At 62.0% G+C, this 15,211-nt stretch overlaps 1 protein-coding gene across 1 annotated transcript in view; it reads right to left on the reverse strand.

The window, feature by feature from the left end:
- Nucleotides 1-26: 26 nt before the first annotated feature.
- POLRMT (RNA polymerase mitochondrial) overlaps nucleotides 27-15,211 on the reverse strand; it is an 18,151-nt gene continuing 2,966 nt past the window's right edge. Inside the window, exons 2-21 of the mRNA XM_035308674.1 lie at nucleotides 14,900-15,077; nucleotides 13,574-14,247; nucleotides 13,109-13,239; nucleotides 12,370-12,556; nucleotides 11,774-11,923; nucleotides 11,451-11,618; nucleotides 10,953-11,123; nucleotides 10,058-10,297; nucleotides 9,069-9,848; nucleotides 8,399-8,521; nucleotides 6,343-6,465; nucleotides 5,223-5,402; nucleotides 4,516-4,602; nucleotides 4,108-4,221; nucleotides 3,330-3,382; nucleotides 2,970-3,068; nucleotides 2,734-2,806; nucleotides 2,174-2,256; nucleotides 1,540-1,610; nucleotides 27-737 (exon numbers count right to left, since the gene is read on the reverse strand). Coding sequence (XP_035164565.1) covers nucleotides 688-737; nucleotides 1,540-1,610; nucleotides 2,174-2,256; nucleotides 2,734-2,806; nucleotides 2,970-3,068; nucleotides 3,330-3,382; nucleotides 4,108-4,221; nucleotides 4,516-4,602; nucleotides 5,223-5,402; nucleotides 6,343-6,465; nucleotides 8,399-8,521; nucleotides 9,069-9,848; nucleotides 10,058-10,297; nucleotides 10,953-11,123; nucleotides 11,451-11,618; nucleotides 11,774-11,923; nucleotides 12,370-12,556; nucleotides 13,109-13,239; nucleotides 13,574-14,247; nucleotides 14,900-15,077 — 3,735 coding nt within the window. The 3' untranslated portion in view covers nucleotides 27-687. The remainder of the gene's footprint in view (nucleotides 738-1,539; nucleotides 1,611-2,173; nucleotides 2,257-2,733; nucleotides 2,807-2,969; nucleotides 3,069-3,329; nucleotides 3,383-4,107; nucleotides 4,222-4,515; nucleotides 4,603-5,222; nucleotides 5,403-6,342; nucleotides 6,466-8,398; nucleotides 8,522-9,068; nucleotides 9,849-10,057; nucleotides 10,298-10,952; nucleotides 11,124-11,450; nucleotides 11,619-11,773; nucleotides 11,924-12,369; nucleotides 12,557-13,108; nucleotides 13,240-13,573; nucleotides 14,248-14,899; nucleotides 15,078-15,211) is intronic.

Genomic DNA, 15,211 nt, shown 5'->3' on the forward strand with positions numbered 1-15,211 from the left:
CTGAGAAGGATAAACTTTCCACCCCGTATTTCAAAAAACGTTTTATTTACAGTATCGTACACTCCCACCCTGGTATGGGTGGTTTTCTTCCCCTACCTGAGACCCAGTGAGCAGAATTTAAACACAGCCCTGGAAAAGAGGGGGGAGCTGCAGAGGCTGTGCTACAGCAAGAGCTGGGATGGTGCCCGGTGGCTGGTCCTGGGCACAGAGAGCAGCACCCAGCCCACAGGGGGAGGCTCCTGCTAGGGCCACAGCCACCCTCCTGCCCCTGCAGGCAGGGGCCCAGCCCTCCAGCTGAAGAGAAGGACACGAGGGACAGCACTTTCAGCACAAGCGACAGCCAGGCCAGCTCTGGAGCTGGCAGCAGCGGTAGGGACACACCAACCCCACCCAATCCCTTGACCCCACACGAGATCACGCAGCCCTCTCCAGCTCCTCTCCCCTTGCCAGGCAGTAACAGCGAATAGCGCAGCCGCCCCCTCCCCTCCAGCTCCCTGCAGCTGCTCCCGCACTCCTCCAGGAGTCCCAGTTTGCCCCAGCATCTCCACGTGGTGCGGGCGGCGTGGTGGGCTGGCGGCTGTTCCCTTTCCCCACGAGCCGCAGGACAGAAGAGCCCTGCCAGCGCCCACCACAGCCTCCGAGGTAGCCAAAGTCCAGAGGTGGTCCAGGGCCGCTGGCTGCCGGGGCTCAGCTGAAGAAGTAGGTGGAATCCATCACCTTCGTCAGGTTGAATTCCCCTGGGGAAAGCAAGTGAGACCAGAGGTGAGAGGAGAGCAGGGTCGGGGCATGGTGGAGGTGAGGCAACTGGGAGAGAATCTGTCCTGAGCAGAGAACTGCTTCAGCTCAGCCCCTGCGGTGGGCTCACAGAGGTGCACATGGAACTGACGGCCCTCTGCATGTCTGGGACAGCAGAGGAACGGCCGGACGGGAGCAAGGAAGAGAAGGCAGAGGGGCACACGTGGCCTCTCGGTACAAACCGACTGCCTCTGGACCCTGCTGCCTCTGGGGCTGAGCACGGCGGCTGCTCAGCAGCAGGGGCCAGCACTCAGCTGCTGCAAAGGCAGGGCAAAGTTTAGCCAGATGGTCTGGCAGAAGCACGGCTGAGAGATTAGGAGGAGTTAAACTAATTGCCTTAATCCCATTGCGTGTATATCATCTAGATCCTGGCAATTACCACGCTCAATTCCTCACTCCCATCTCCCGGCAAATGCTTTGTGGCTGGAAACAGATGGGAGAAGAGCAGCAGGGCAGGGGACAGCAGGAGCTGGGTCAACCTGGGGCAAAGCCCAGGGGAAAAGCTCCGGGGAAGGCAGGGGCCATTCGCAGGGAGGCTGTGGGGGAACGACTAAAGGTGCTGTCTGCAGTCCAGGACGGGCAGGAAAAATGGATCTTTGGGGACCCCTTTAGCAAGCCTGGAGCCTCGGTATGTCCAACTTCGGACACCACAAACGTTTAGTGATTTTCAGGGCCATTCCCCAGCTCCTTCCCCTTGTTTTCGAAGGGTTCCCGAGCTTTGCAGTTCCCATCCTGTGCTCCTACCTGTCTCGGGGACATTCGACAGCTGCTCCATCAGCTTCTTCTGCCAAGGGGCTCTGCTCTCTTTGCTGGGGCTGGATGAACCAGAAGGAAAGTGAGTCAGCAGGGAGCTCTGGGAGAACCCACGCCCTCTTCCACTCGCCAGTACGGGTCCTGACAGCTGGCTTCAGCTCATCCAAAACACCGCACCTTGCGACAGCCGGAGCCCAGCCCCTGCCACAGCAGCCTCAGGCAGGGACGGAGACACCTGCGGGTGCTCCCCAGTCCTGGGGATGTCTCCTTTCCCCCGACTCCATGGTGCTGACCAAGGGCTGCACACTGGGTGAGCCCAGCTTGTCTTCCTGCCTCGTTCACGGGGAAACCAAGGCGCAGACGGTACGGCCCACCCCAGGCCCACCGAGGGATTCAAGCACTGAATCCGACGTCAGTAATGCAGCAAAAGGAGGCCGACGCCTTGAGTTTCACACCGAAGTTTAAGACAACTGGGGTGTCAGTTGGGAAGGAAGCAGAACTTCCCGTGGGATCGGCCCCCAGGGAGATGGCACGGCCTGGGAGCAGCCGTGTCCCACGTGGCAGCTGTGGGACAGGGAAGTGGCAGGAGGGAGCAGACCGGGGGCTACCCGTGGCCAAGCAATACCTGCAGTACTTCTTCAGCATGAACTTGGACAGATCCTGCAGGATCTTCTGGCTGTGCAGAGCCACGAATTGCTGCCGACAGATCTGATCCAGGGAGCAATGGTGAGTCGCAGGTTAAGAGGCGTTTTCCCCTCCTTCCCCTCAGTGCTTCTCAGCCAAGACAGGTCAGGGGTGAGAGGAGGGAAAGCAGCGGGCAAGAGTGGGAAAGGGGGGCTGCCAGACAAGGGTGAAGGGAATCAGTGTGGGGAGGTGGGAAGCAGAAGCCGATCCCCATTTATCGATCCATCGCACAACAGCCCTGCAGCCGTTCAGAAGAGCCCAGGGCAGGACAGAGGCGCTGACTCTGCTCTGTGCTGCTCTCCACCGCCCCGAAGGGTGGCAGGGGGGGGCCTGCGGCACCAAGAAGTCAGCTGCAGCCACCAGCAAGCACCCAGGCTCACCCTGCCTGGGTAAGTCAATCAGCCCATGGAGCGAAGCCCAGGGGAGGCAAGGGCTGGCAAGTGCCCAGAGGACAGATCAGCAAGATCCCTGCTCACGGGGGCCTCAGGAGGACACTTTTACCTGGTTCATGACGTCCACAGTGAGCGCGTGAGTCCAGTAGCAGTCGTGGACTGAGACGAAGGTCAGACCCTGCCTGGGAGGCAGCAGAAGGTGCCATGAAGCAGTGCCGAGAGCCCCCGGGAGCTCCCCGGCCCTGCCCTGCTGCCTCTTCCCAGCCCTTCTCCACCACAAAGCCCAGCAGTGCCTTGTCCTGACGGCCCTCAGCCAGCAGCAGGGGCAGGAGCCCCAGCACCTACCTGAAGCAGTGCAGAGCCGTGAGCATCATGTGCGTCGAGTCCAGGGAGTGGATGAAGTTGGGCGGGAAGGCGTTTTTCTGCTTCACTGTGTCAGGCTTCCTGCAGCACAGAGCGGGACACGGGAGGAGCTGGGGCATGTCCAGGGCCCAGGATGAGAGAGCCAGGGCAGAGCCAGCCAAGACCTGGGGTTGACGGGGGCAGCCCTGAAGGGCCCCAGCTCCTCCAGCTGGCTTTCCACGGCTCAGGGGAATACCAGCAGCTTTGGCGCATGTTGGCAGGTTCCATTGCCAGGAAGGTTTGGTCCCCAAAGCACAGAATTGGGCATCGGGGACTCAGTGAAGACCGCAGGCTCATACTTACTGGTTGGTGTTGGTGGAGCTCTTCACACTCAGGTTCTGCATGTTGGAATTCAACTGCAGGAAGCAAGGGGATCAGCTGTCACACCACGCTGCCCGGACAGCACGAGGCACTGAGCACTGCTGCTCGCTTCTGGAGAGGGGAGTGCGCCAGCAAGGTGTGACACACGCTGCAGGGAACAACCCTGCTGGACGGGGACGTCTGCGGGCACCCCCGGCACTGCGGCAGCTGTCACTCCCCAGCAGCACCTTGCCTGCTTCCCCTCCAAGGATGCTGGCAAGCATCCTTCACCCCTTCCGAGGGAGATGGAGATGCTGATTCACCCTGCGGGGGCTGAGAAGAGCTCCTGGAGGTGGGAGGCACCCGCCCGCTCCCCCCCACGCAGCCGACGTGAGGCCACCGGAGGGTGGCTGTGAGGACGGGACGAGACAGGCCGGGGAGATGTGAGTCAGTGCAGCAGCGCGGGGGAGGCGAGAGCAGCGAGGCTGAATCACACGAGCCCCGAGGAAGGCTCCGCAGAGCAAGAAGGGGCCTGAGCCCCAGCTGCCGGAGTGGGACGGGAGCGGCAGATTCCTCGCAGCCCACCCACACGCTCCAGTCTCTGCGGTGAGGCCGGGGGATGCGCGTGCACACAAATCCTGCGAGCTCTGCAGGCTCACCCGCAGGCAACGCCAGCCCCCCGGCCTTCAGCTCGCTGCCTCGAGCCCTGCTGCGCTTTCCCTGCTCCCCATCGCGGCAGAGGGAAGGGCAAAAGGAGGTAGCTCTGCCACCAGACACTCACCACAGTGGACCTGACCCGATAGTAGGGCTGCACGATGGGGAGGCCCATGGGGGTGACCCACTCCACCGTCTGTCCCGACTGGGCGATGAGCTTGGCGCTCTCCGTCAGCCAGTGCTTGGGCAGAGGGAAGGGGGAAGAGAGAGGCTGCAGTTAGCACAGGCAGTGGCAGAGCCCGCTCCCTCCCAGCACCGGCAGGCCCAGCCCCCTGCCGCAGCCCGGGACAGCCCGGCACGTATGGGGGAGCCTGGCCCTGCACCGGGCACAGCCCCACGCCTCTGGGCTGGGACAGGAGGATCCCCCCGGGCCAGGACCCAGGAACAGCTCTCCCCACAGAGCTCCTCACTGCCCTGGTCTACGTTTGGGTGGACCAGCGAAGAAGAAAAGGGAGAGAGGCGAGAGGCATCTTACCTGGATGTCTCGAGTTGCTGAGAACATCTCCTTGATGCCGTTAAACACCTGCTTCACGAGGTAGTGAGATGCTTCCCACAAGTACTCCTGCACAGACCAGAGGCAGAGTGAGGGGCAGGCAAAGGGGCAGCAAAGACACGAAGCCAAGTAATGGGAGCCGGGGTGAGCTACGCAGCACCTCCACTCCCTGATGCCTCAAAACCGCCTCCACCACAGACTGTGCCAAGTCCTGAGCTGTTGCAGGGGGCTGGGGGTTGTGACGGAGGGGGGCTGAGGTCAGCATTTCCCACAGCTCCTTGTCTGAGGGCAGCCTAACCTCGGTGTGATGTCCCTGCGAGGCTCTCACTGCCTCATCTGTCCCCCAGAGCGCAGCACGGACAGAAGCGCCCCCAGCACCAACCTGCAGCGAGCCTCCAAGGGCTCTGCTGGGGACAAGGCCACTTCCAGAGGGAAGAACACGGCCACAAACCACGTTTTACATCCGAAACACCAGCTGAGGCCACCAAGGTCGTCCCACCAAGGACCCAGGAAGGATGAGGAACAGCCCCACCTGAAGACCCCACACATCCCTTAGCACCCACGAGTGCTGGCAGCCAGCTCTCCCCCGGAGCAGGAGGGAATCCCACAGGACGGGCAGTCCAGGTGCCTCTCCCAGCAGGGGCTGAGCTGAGGAGGACGCTGCAGGGAGGCTGGGGCGGGCACGCTACCTCGGGGAACTCGTCGATCTCCTTGAGACGCTTCTCTATCTGCAGCCGCCCGCCGTAGCGCGTGACGCCGTACACCACCGTCATCACCGTCTGCTTCACCACCTTGCGGCTGATGAAGCCCTCCAGCACCTGGGCGATCTTCAGCCCCTCTGCAGCATCCTTCTTCCGAAACTCCTCCACCTGGGGAGCAGAGCGCCCTGCGGCTCAGCACCACCCCCCGGCTGCGCTCGCCCAAGACCCCTCCTGTGGCTGGGGGACCCTGTGAGCCCCCCCCCCAGCTGCACACTGCCCCGCCTGAGCTATCACCATAAACCCCGCGGCCCACCTTCGCCTGCCCTGGCTAACAGAGCACCCGTGCTGCAAGAATCAGGAGGCAGCTGCATGCTGCAGGTCACCGTGCCCGCGGGGAGCGGAGCCTTCCCCTGCTGCCTCAGCAGAGCCGCGGCCCCGGCGGCTGCGCGGTGCCGGACATCACAAGGACACAGCACCGCGACTGCGGTGTGGGACGCGGGCTCTCCTGCCCCTGTCACCCCGCGGGGACCTCTGAGCAAGCCGTGCGCCCCATGCAGGCCCCTCCTGGGCGCGGGTGTGCTGCTGCCCCTGTAGACACGCTGAGAGCCAGGGGTTCAGCGCCCACTGGACGGCTGGTAAGGCTCGCACGCTTCCCAGCGGGCTCGTTTCACATCACGTCTTGCCAAGAAAACCAGCATCTTGGCAGCAGGGCCAAGGGCTGAATCCCTTCCACCTGCCCCCCACGCATCTCAAACAAAGGAAATCCCACCGCCCGCAGGCCAGCCAGCTGTCAGCAAGAGGTGAGCAACGCTGTGCCCTCTCCCACCTCTCTACTCTACTCCTCCCAGATTTCATTCAGGAGTGAAGGGGAGCAGAAACCCCAGTGGATTTCTCACAGCCACGTGGATGCAGACAGATCTCCAGCCTGAGCCCGCTGCAGGTGCTGCAGTGACCCCGTCTGGGGCGATCCTGCCTCTGCCCAGCCCACGCGCCCCCAGCCCTCCACACGCTGGTCCCACCCCGACCTTTCTGCTGGAGCTGCAGTGACCCCGTGCAACGAGGGGCAGAGCAGGCCCAGGACTCCTCCCCGGGTCCCTCCACGCCTCACCTGCTGGGCCACCGCGCTGTACACGTCCTGCGGGACGCTGCAGGGCATCAGGTTGACAGAGACGGCACCGATAAGGTCCCGGCCCAGAGCCGCGTAGTGCTGCAGGCCGTTGCAAGAGCCGTCCTGCGTGGGAAGAGCGGAGGGAAAGGAGTCGTTAGCACGGGGACGGGGTCCTGCTCAGCCACTCCTGCTCAGCAGCACGGATAGCCCTGGCTCTGGAGGTTATTGCTGCTTCCTCCCCTCGGTGGGCAGGTCTGCAGCTGATCTCCCAGCAGTGGCCAGGGCCGTGCCAGTTTCCATTCCCCTTCTGCCAGTTTTCCTGTCTGGGCCTCATCGCTAACTGCTGCTGCCAATGAGGTTTGAAAAACGAAAAAGGAAAACTTTGCATCACACTGCCCCCCCCCCCAACTTCTCAAAGAGAGAGCTCCATGGAAACACCAAAACTTGAAAATCTGTAAAACAACAAATGTGTCTGGGATGCTAAAAGCGGCCCCACAACCCGGCAGTCAAAACAGACCTCAGGAAACCCAGGAGCAGGACTGGAGACATGCGGAGGCAGGGACAACCAAGAGCCCCCCGCAAGCCCACAGCTGCCTGAGCAGCTCCAGCCACGCGGCCTCAACATCCCTCCCTCTGGAAGCCCAGCTCCGACCAGCCCTTCAGCTGCAGCCTGACACCCAGACTGATCCTCACGGCCGCTGGCCTGCGGCCCTCCCGGGACCAGGACCAGGCAGGGTGAGACAGGGGGGACCTGAAGGACGTGGGAAGGCCCCGCTGCCCCCAGACAGCGCCAGGTGAAGCACTGCTCACAGCAGCTGTGCCCCTGCCTCGGGCTGTCCCTGCTCATCCTGTCTCAGGCTCTGCCTGGTCAGAGGCAGCCTGCAGCTGCCGGCAGGATCAGCTCTCCTCCTCCCACCTCCTCCCTCCCCAGGCCCTGCAGTGCAGCACACTGGAGGACAGAACTGACGGGGCTTCGGCTGCTGCTGCAGCGGAGCTGCCTCTATTAACCGAGCGCTGATGACTCAGGTGGAAACAGACTCCTGTGCCCTCCAGAAAGAGTCCTTGCTTGAATTTTATCCCCTGCACCCTCCACGCACCCCCAACTGCTCTCTTTTGTTGTCATAACAATCTCATCAGAGCCCGTCACTTTAGACAGTCTCATGCATATTCCAGACCACAGCTAAGAGCAGCATACACCCCCGCCCTCCCCCCATACACCCCCGTCCTCCCCCCAACGCTTATAGGGGCCCTCTGATCTTCTAATGAGATAAACGAGCAAGCCCCTCTCACCAGGAAAATAATAATTGCTGTCTCCATACAGCAAGGGAATTTATCAGTGCAGATAAAGAGCTGGCTGGGCAGGAGATCTGCTGGGATGCAGCAGGAGAAAGGGTTGAAGCTGGTGTCAGGAGCAATGCCTGGCTCCTCTCCAGCAGAGAGGGACGGACGGACGGACAGGCACCGCCAGACATGAGCAGCTCCTGAGTGACTGGGCAAGCCCTGCCTAGAGCACGGGCACATCTGGGGCTGGGTGGGGACAGGCACCTGGGGCCAGAGACACAGCAGTGAACACAGGGGACAGCTGATCTCTGTCCTCAGAGGTCCATACCTCCCGTCTTTGCTCCTGCAGAGCTGCTCGTCTCCAGCCCCTGACAGGAGGGGAGCAGAGGCTCCCGAAGCCTCCGCGTGCCCTGGCCGAGAGCAGCCTCCAGCGCTTCCGAGCAGGTGGGAGCTGCCGGCAGCACGCCTGGGGCAGGGCAGCTCCCAGACCCCGTCCCGCAGCTGGAGAGGGCAGCACTGGCCCTGCGGACAGCAAGCCATCCCCTGGACAGGCCCCGTTAACTAAAGGCAGGTGAAGCAGCACCTAGCTGAACTGCTTTGTTTATGGCTGCGGGCAGCAGCAAATTGCTGGAGTTTTCAAATCAAGACGCCTGGAGGCTGCGCTCCCTTCTTCGGAAAGCCTGGCCACGCTGCACAGTGAACACAGCTGGAGACCTGGGTGCGTCTGCTCTGCCCCCAGCTCCCTGCCCGGCCGTGCAAACCCGTCGGCACCCACCTGGTGAACCGGGAAATGAGAGACGAAGGCTGCTGGGTCCGGGGACCTCGAGGCTTTGGCGATCTCCATACAGCACGCCAAGACTTGCCAGGGTTCGTCGGCGTTCATCCACCATTTCCTGCCCTGCGAACAGGAAAGCACACGCTGGTAGGAGGAGGCAGTGCTCTTGTGGCACCCCACAGCAAAGGCAGCAGAAGTTGAGCCTCTGGGCTCTCAGGAAATACTGGGCAAGGCACCTCCACACCGTGCCTCCACGGGGAAGGGTTATTTCCACAATATTTCATGGTGTTTACAGACAGAAATGTGGTACTTAGGAAATCCTGCAATGCTTTGTTTTGCTTTTTCCCCTTAAAGAATTATCTTTCAAAATGTTGCTGTTTCAAAATTGATCTGATTCCCCTTTTGTTTTACTTCCCAGAAGCTAGGCTAAACAAGAGGGATGGTTCAAGTCTCCTCAGAAATCAAAGAGGACACTGATGCCTTTTTCTCTTAGCGCATTTGGAACAACTCCTACTTGGACTCGGACACGGATTTCCTGATTTCATCGGTTCAGCTGGAGACTCCCAGCCTGCCCAGGGCTGGCTGCAGCCCGAGCTGCTCCCCTCTGGCTCCGGGTCCCACCCCTGCACCTCGAGGGCAGGCAGAGCCCCGCCAGCCGCTCCCCACGCACCGTCAGCGGGCGGTCGGCAGAGTCCAGGATCTCCTCCATGATTTCGTTGGCGTAATCCAGCCGCTCCTGCAAGCTGTTTTTCTTCTTCAGCCCCGTGAGGTTAATGAGGTGGATCTTCAGCCAGTCGAGGCCCTTCGGCCCCAGGGGCCTGCCCTCTGCAAAGAGCAGGATGGCGCGGGTGACGTCGTTACCCAGGTGGTTGAAGTACGGCGGGCAAGGGTAAGTCCTGCCGCGGAAGTCCATGTTGTGAGGAAACCAGAACACCTTGTCCCTCACGTAGTTGGCGATGGAGAGCTTGTAGAGCGCGTCCATGCGCAGGCTGTGCATCTCAGCTGCCTTCTTCTTGCACAGCAGCAGCTCGTGCTTCTGGGACTTGTGCCAGGCGGAGGAATTGCTGGGGATTACGGGAGGCTTGGGGGCCTCGGAGAGGGGCGGCGGGATGTCCAGCTTCTCGTTGCCTTTGTCGTTGAAGATGGAGATGATTATATCCAGCACCGGCTGGTTGATCTTCCACGCGCAGTTGCCCAGCTGGTTCAGGGCGTCCAGCACAGGGTGGAGGTTCACCTGGGGACACTGGTCCAGGAGCTGCTGGTGCTGGAAGGCCCCGTCCACGTAGCGCATCAGCTTGGTGTCGCTCAGCACAAAGGCACCGAAGTGGGGGGAAGTCCAGGGAATCGGGGGGCACAGCATGGGTATGACGGAGGAGCTGAAGGTCAGCGTGGTCTCTGCGGCGTCTGACACGAGCTGGGAGAAGATGGGGTGGGGCTTTATCAGCCCGACCTGGAGGAGAGAATCGGAGACGTGAGGGACAGCAGCAGGGGGAAACCTGGAAGAGCGTGTGGTCGGTCGGCAATAACGGCACCGCTCGTACGGAACCAGATGCTCCTTAAGGCCTCAGAGAAGGAAAGACATTGGGGAGGGAACAGGGCCCTGCAAGAGCGCCCAGAGAGGTGCCCCACGCAGTCCCAACCCCCGGGGGCAAGGCTCACCTGCCAGCTGCTGCGGAAGGAGTAGATGTGGTAGAGGACGGGGATAAGCCTGGACTCCAAGCGAGGTTTGAGGGTGTTCCTGGGCACCTTGACGGAGTGCACCAGGATCTCCAGCAGGTACACGCCCAGGCGCATCAGGAGCACGTACGGCCAGCTGCAGTCCTTGAGGGTCAGGGAAGGCCCGTAGCCTGCTTCCGCCACCAGCTTCTCCCAGTATTCCCGTGGCAAGTACTCCCCAGGCTGGGAAGGGGAAGAAGAAGAATCACATCGGCTGGAGGGGGCAGCCACGCTCTAGTTTCACTGGACGTGACCTCTGTACCCAGCATGTGGCTGAGAGGGACTCTCCTGCCTCTGTGTCCCTGTGAGCTCCTGCCTGAAAGGGCTATGTGGGGAAGGACTGCTTCTGTGGCTGAGGCAAGGCCATCGAGGAGAATCTGCTTCTGCTGCAGTGCCCCTGTCCTGGCCTGTAAAACCTTTCCCCATCTCCGCACCCAGCCCCTGTCCCTGCCCCCCGAACTGCAGATCAGTCTCTGCCGCTGTGCCCCAGGCGCATGGCTCTGCCAGCGCCCCGCTCGCTGTGTCCTCACTGCCCAGACCCGTGGCCTCAGCACCCATCTCCTCTCCTGCCCCGCACACGCACCCTCCTCGAGCCCAGAGCTCCCCTGTGCGGGACGCCTGGCTCCCAGTGGTCAGCTGTGCTGAGTTCAAGCCTTCAGGAACACCCACAGCTACGCCAGAAGCGACCTGACCCTCATCGTGGGGCCGGGGCCCACACAACAGGGCCCTGGAGGTTCTCACGGCCCCTGCAGCATCACAACCTGGACCTCGTGGGTGTGAGGGGTGCCCACACAAAGCGCCCAGCCCCACCTCTGCTCTGTTCCCACAGCGCGCCTACCTGGCCGTCCTTCGCCAGCAGGTGGATGTAGTCCTTGTAGATCTCCTGCACCTTCTCGAGCTGGCGGCTGTGCAGCTTCCTCTGGGTGAGGTATCTGTCGTAGACTTTGGAGCCCAGCTCCCTGGCTAGGACAGTCAGGGATTCTCCTTGCGGAGAGAGCGTGTTGAGGATCTGAGAAAGGGGAAGGCAAAGAGGGACTTCAGGAGGGAGGAGCAGAAAGACGGAGCAGAAAGAAAGCAGGAGTTAAAGTCCCTGTGCGGGGAGCACAGAAAAATGCTGATTCCCGTGATGCTGAGCACAGGAGGAATGACACTCAGGGACAGAGCAGGGCTGCTACAGCTGCTCAGCAGAGGGAGCAGACAGGGCCCACATCCATAGCCTGGGCAAACCCTGAGATTCATGCTCTGGCTCTGCAGCCCTGACTGGGACACCAGAACTTTGTGGCAGCCGCAGGAGGCCCCGTTCCTGTGTCTCTGCGGGGTCAGGGCAGGCTCCTACCTGCATCATGATGTCCACATACTCTTCATCTGGCAGCAGGCACAGGTAGGGGTAGAGGCTGTTGTACCCAGACATCATCCTTTTCTGGGACATGTTGTGCTTCGACTTCTGCAGGGCCTGGAGGATGGCTCCGCGCCACTGGGAGCGCAGGGCGGCCAGCTGCTTGCGCTGCACAAGGAAGGGAAGCAGAAGTCCCGCTGCGGTGAGTGCAGCAGCAGGGAGCTGCCCCCTTTACAGGACCAAGCCCTGCGGGTCCATGCCAGCCCCGAGGACTGCACCGCCCTCCGCCCCTCAACACCCAGCCCCAGGCACCCTGAACTTACCGCTCTGAGGGCTTGCGGGGTCAGCGGTTTGGTCGACTCCACGGACTCGATGGTGATGGTGTTGTTCAGCTCCATCTCCAGCTGCTGCTGGAAGCGCTCCTGCAGCTCCTGCACAGAGAAATCCAGCTTGGGGTACGACACCACCTTCTCCTGCAACGAGAGGGAGGCGTTAAGTGCCAAAAGCCAGAGGAAGAAAGATGTGCCTGTTCTGCCAGAGGCGGGTGGCTGGGACCGGAGGCCTGAGGTCTCTGGCTCCAAGCTCCAGGGAGTCTGGGATAAGGGGCCTCTCCAGGGGCTGTTCTGCTCCTGTCTGCAGCCAAGCACTGCCCTGCCAAGAAGCCCTTCTGGTACGTGCAGGTCCTACAGGCCCCCCTACCAGCCCTCGGTGTCGCTGTTCCTCCGTGAGGCAGCTGGAAAGGGCGTTTACTTCCTCAGAACAATTTGCTGCCTGATGAATTGCACTGGCTGGTGAGCAGAGATCAGGCTGCAAAGTTCTTCCCATGCCACAGTCCTCAGCTGGGCCCAAGCACACCCTGGGGACACCTGTGAGCATCGCTGGCCAGCTCCAACATCTCCACCGCAGACTGGTGGCTTACTTTGGAGTAGAAGTTGTTGAGCAGAGCAGACTTGCAGGTCTGGGGCTTGGGTGCAGGGGGCAGCTGGTAGTCAGGCTGCACGATCCTGATGGCCCTCAGCACCGTCTCCTTCTCATCTCCCTCAAAGAGGCACTTTTGGAAGAGTTCATCCACGTGGAAGCCGTCCTGTTTCAGCTGCTGCACACATCTAGGAGGGGCAGGTGAGAGGTTTAATCCCTTGTGGGGGACCGTGCTGTGTGCTGACGGGAATTCACATGCCATGGGGCAGGGAACAAAGCCCGTGCAGGAAGGCCAAGCACAGGCAAGAGAAGCCATTGGGGATATTCCCTTTTGAGGATCCAAGCTGCCTGCAGAGCACAGCCTGCCCTCTGCAAGGTCACCAGCCTCAGGTTACAGCCATCCCCCCCCAGCCCTCACCGCTGCTGAGCGGGCAGCTTCCACCTCCACATGGCCGGGAGGCTGACCGCCGGTCTCCACTGCCTCTGTGAGGCCAAGAAAAAAAGGATGCTGCTTCCTCCATCCTCAGACACACAACAACCAGCAAACAGCTGCGTGCAAACACACGCACGGCACGGACAAATCCGTGCAGGGTGCTGTACGGATACACACACCTACAGGCGCACCGCCGTACGGCAGCAGACGCCCCCCGTCCACAGCTCTCCTCCGCTCCCACGCCTCCTCCCCACGAGATCTGACAAACCCCCCGGGGACAGCCCGCCGAGGCGGCTCTGTGCCTCACCTCCAGATGATCTTGGTGCACGACTGGCTCCGGCCCATGCACTCCAGCTCTGCCGCGTACGAGTCCAGGTTGGGCCGGAGGCCGGCGGACTCCAGCATGGAGAGGACCCGGTTGAGGCGGTGCAGGCAGCCCTGCGGGTGAGAGGGAAAGGAGGCCATGGAAAACAGACACTACGTCCTGCCACCACAGCTTCACGCCCCTGCTCCCTGTCCAGCCGAGCCCCGTCCATGCTGCCCCAGGCTCTCCCTCCCCTCAGGGCCACCTCGCAGCGACCGGGGGCCTCAGCCCAGCTCCATCCCTCGCAGAACCCAATTTTCCCTCCTTGAAACCACTGAAGGCAGATGTGGCAAACAGAAATCCAACTGCTGGCTCATCCTCCTGAGCCAGCACAGCCCTCCCCTTGGCCTCTTGGCCAGCCCAGCACCACAGGGCCAAGCCCAGCCCAGCCAGCCCATGGCCCCATACCTTTCTTGCCCAGCTACGCATCACGATGTTGTACGTGCCAACGTTCAAAAGCTTTCTCTTCACAGGGGAGCTGTGATACAAGAGAAGCAACTTTTCAGCCTCCTCCGGCTGCTGCAAGCACAGGAGGCACTCCAGGTTAGACTGGATGGTCTGCTGCATGATCTTCTGGTGGTTGCTTTCTCTTTTCTCAGGCACATTCGGAGGCTTCTCTGCCTTCACACTCTGCTTCATTTTCACCACCCTGGGCTTGCTGCAGGCGTAGGCACTGCTGGGGCCGGCGTGGCTCTGGCTCCAAGCAGTCGCTTTGGTTTCCTTTGGGCTCTTCTTGGCCTTGGGCTTGGCTTTGGGCTTTGTCTTGGGGACCGCCTTGACCTTTACTTTGGTGTTGGCCTGGCCCACCAGAGTCATCTTGGAGGCCGCGATGGACAGCTTCCTCTCCACCTTGGCTTGCCGCACGTACATCTCCCTCTTCAGCTTCTCGACCCAGCCGTTGGGCTGGGCCGGGCTTGCGGCGCTTTGCCTGGGGGCCGGGGGCTCCTCGGCCGCACGCGCGGCCACCGCTCGCCGCAGCGGCTCCTGCTGCCTGTCGATCCCCAGCGGTGCCAGCTCCGCTTTGTTCACCGTCACCTCGGGGACGCTGGAGGCCTGGAGCTGCTTCACTCGAGCTTTCAGCACTGCGGGGAAGCAGCCAGGGCAGAGGTGAAGCGGCACAAGGCACAGCAAGGTGTTCAGAAAGGGGGGCAGGGGAAGAGGGCCCACGCGAAGGCTGCTCCTCTCCCTGACCCGCCAGCCCTTCCCCAGCAGCCCCCAGCCATCAGCTGTGCTGACCAGCGTCTCTCCGGGGTCCAGCTACAAGCCGTGGCCTGTCCCAGCGTCAGGGGGAGCCGAACAACGGCACCACGTGGAAGAAGGCAGCAGCTCACGCTCACCTAACCCTAACCTGCTGCTGGGCCATTTCACTGGGCCTCCCGCCGAGGACCTCATGCCCTCAGCTCCCCTGGGCAGAGAGCCCAGAGCTGGAACTCTCTGCGTCAGTCTGCAGGGCCCTCAGACACCCTGGGAGGGGCTCTTCCACCACCCCTTAGGACCACCCTGCACTTCAGAGGGACTCGATGTGGGCAGGGGGGACCGCCAGGTATTGGGACAGGAGAAATGTGCTCAGGGAAGCCAGTGGGTCTGTGGGAAGCCCTCCCCTTCAGCAGCCCACGAGCGTTTCCAGTTCCAAATCTTTCATTTACAGCTATACGGGATGGGAAGGCTCCTATAGAACCTCCCAGGACACCGAACAAGGAGGAACGCTGTGCCTCCCCATCATTTACCGCTCACCTTCCAGCAGCTCTGACCTCTCACACACCGCATTTCTTCTCGCCTTCTCCTTGGTGCTGATGGAGGAGTAGGTCCTGAGGACGCTCCACGGGATCCCTGCGGCAGAAAGGAGCGAAGGCCGGGAGGTGAGGGGGGCCCCGCTCGGTGTGACGCTCCTCTCGGCCCACACGCCACGGCTCTGTGCGGTGGGGCGGGCACAGAGCGGGGCAATCCCCAGCTCGGCTCACCGGGTCCCACCGGGCTCTGCAGCAGCGGCTCAGAGTGCCGGGGACAGGGGCCGGGGACAGGGGGCAGGGGCCAGGGCTGCCCCTC

This window comes from Oxyura jamaicensis, chromosome 28 (genome assembly GCF_011077185.1).
Source record: "Oxyura jamaicensis isolate SHBP4307 breed ruddy duck chromosome 28, BPBGC_Ojam_1.0, whole genome shotgun sequence".
NCBI classification, from domain to species: Eukaryota; Metazoa; Chordata; class Aves; order Anseriformes; family Anatidae; genus Oxyura; species Oxyura jamaicensis.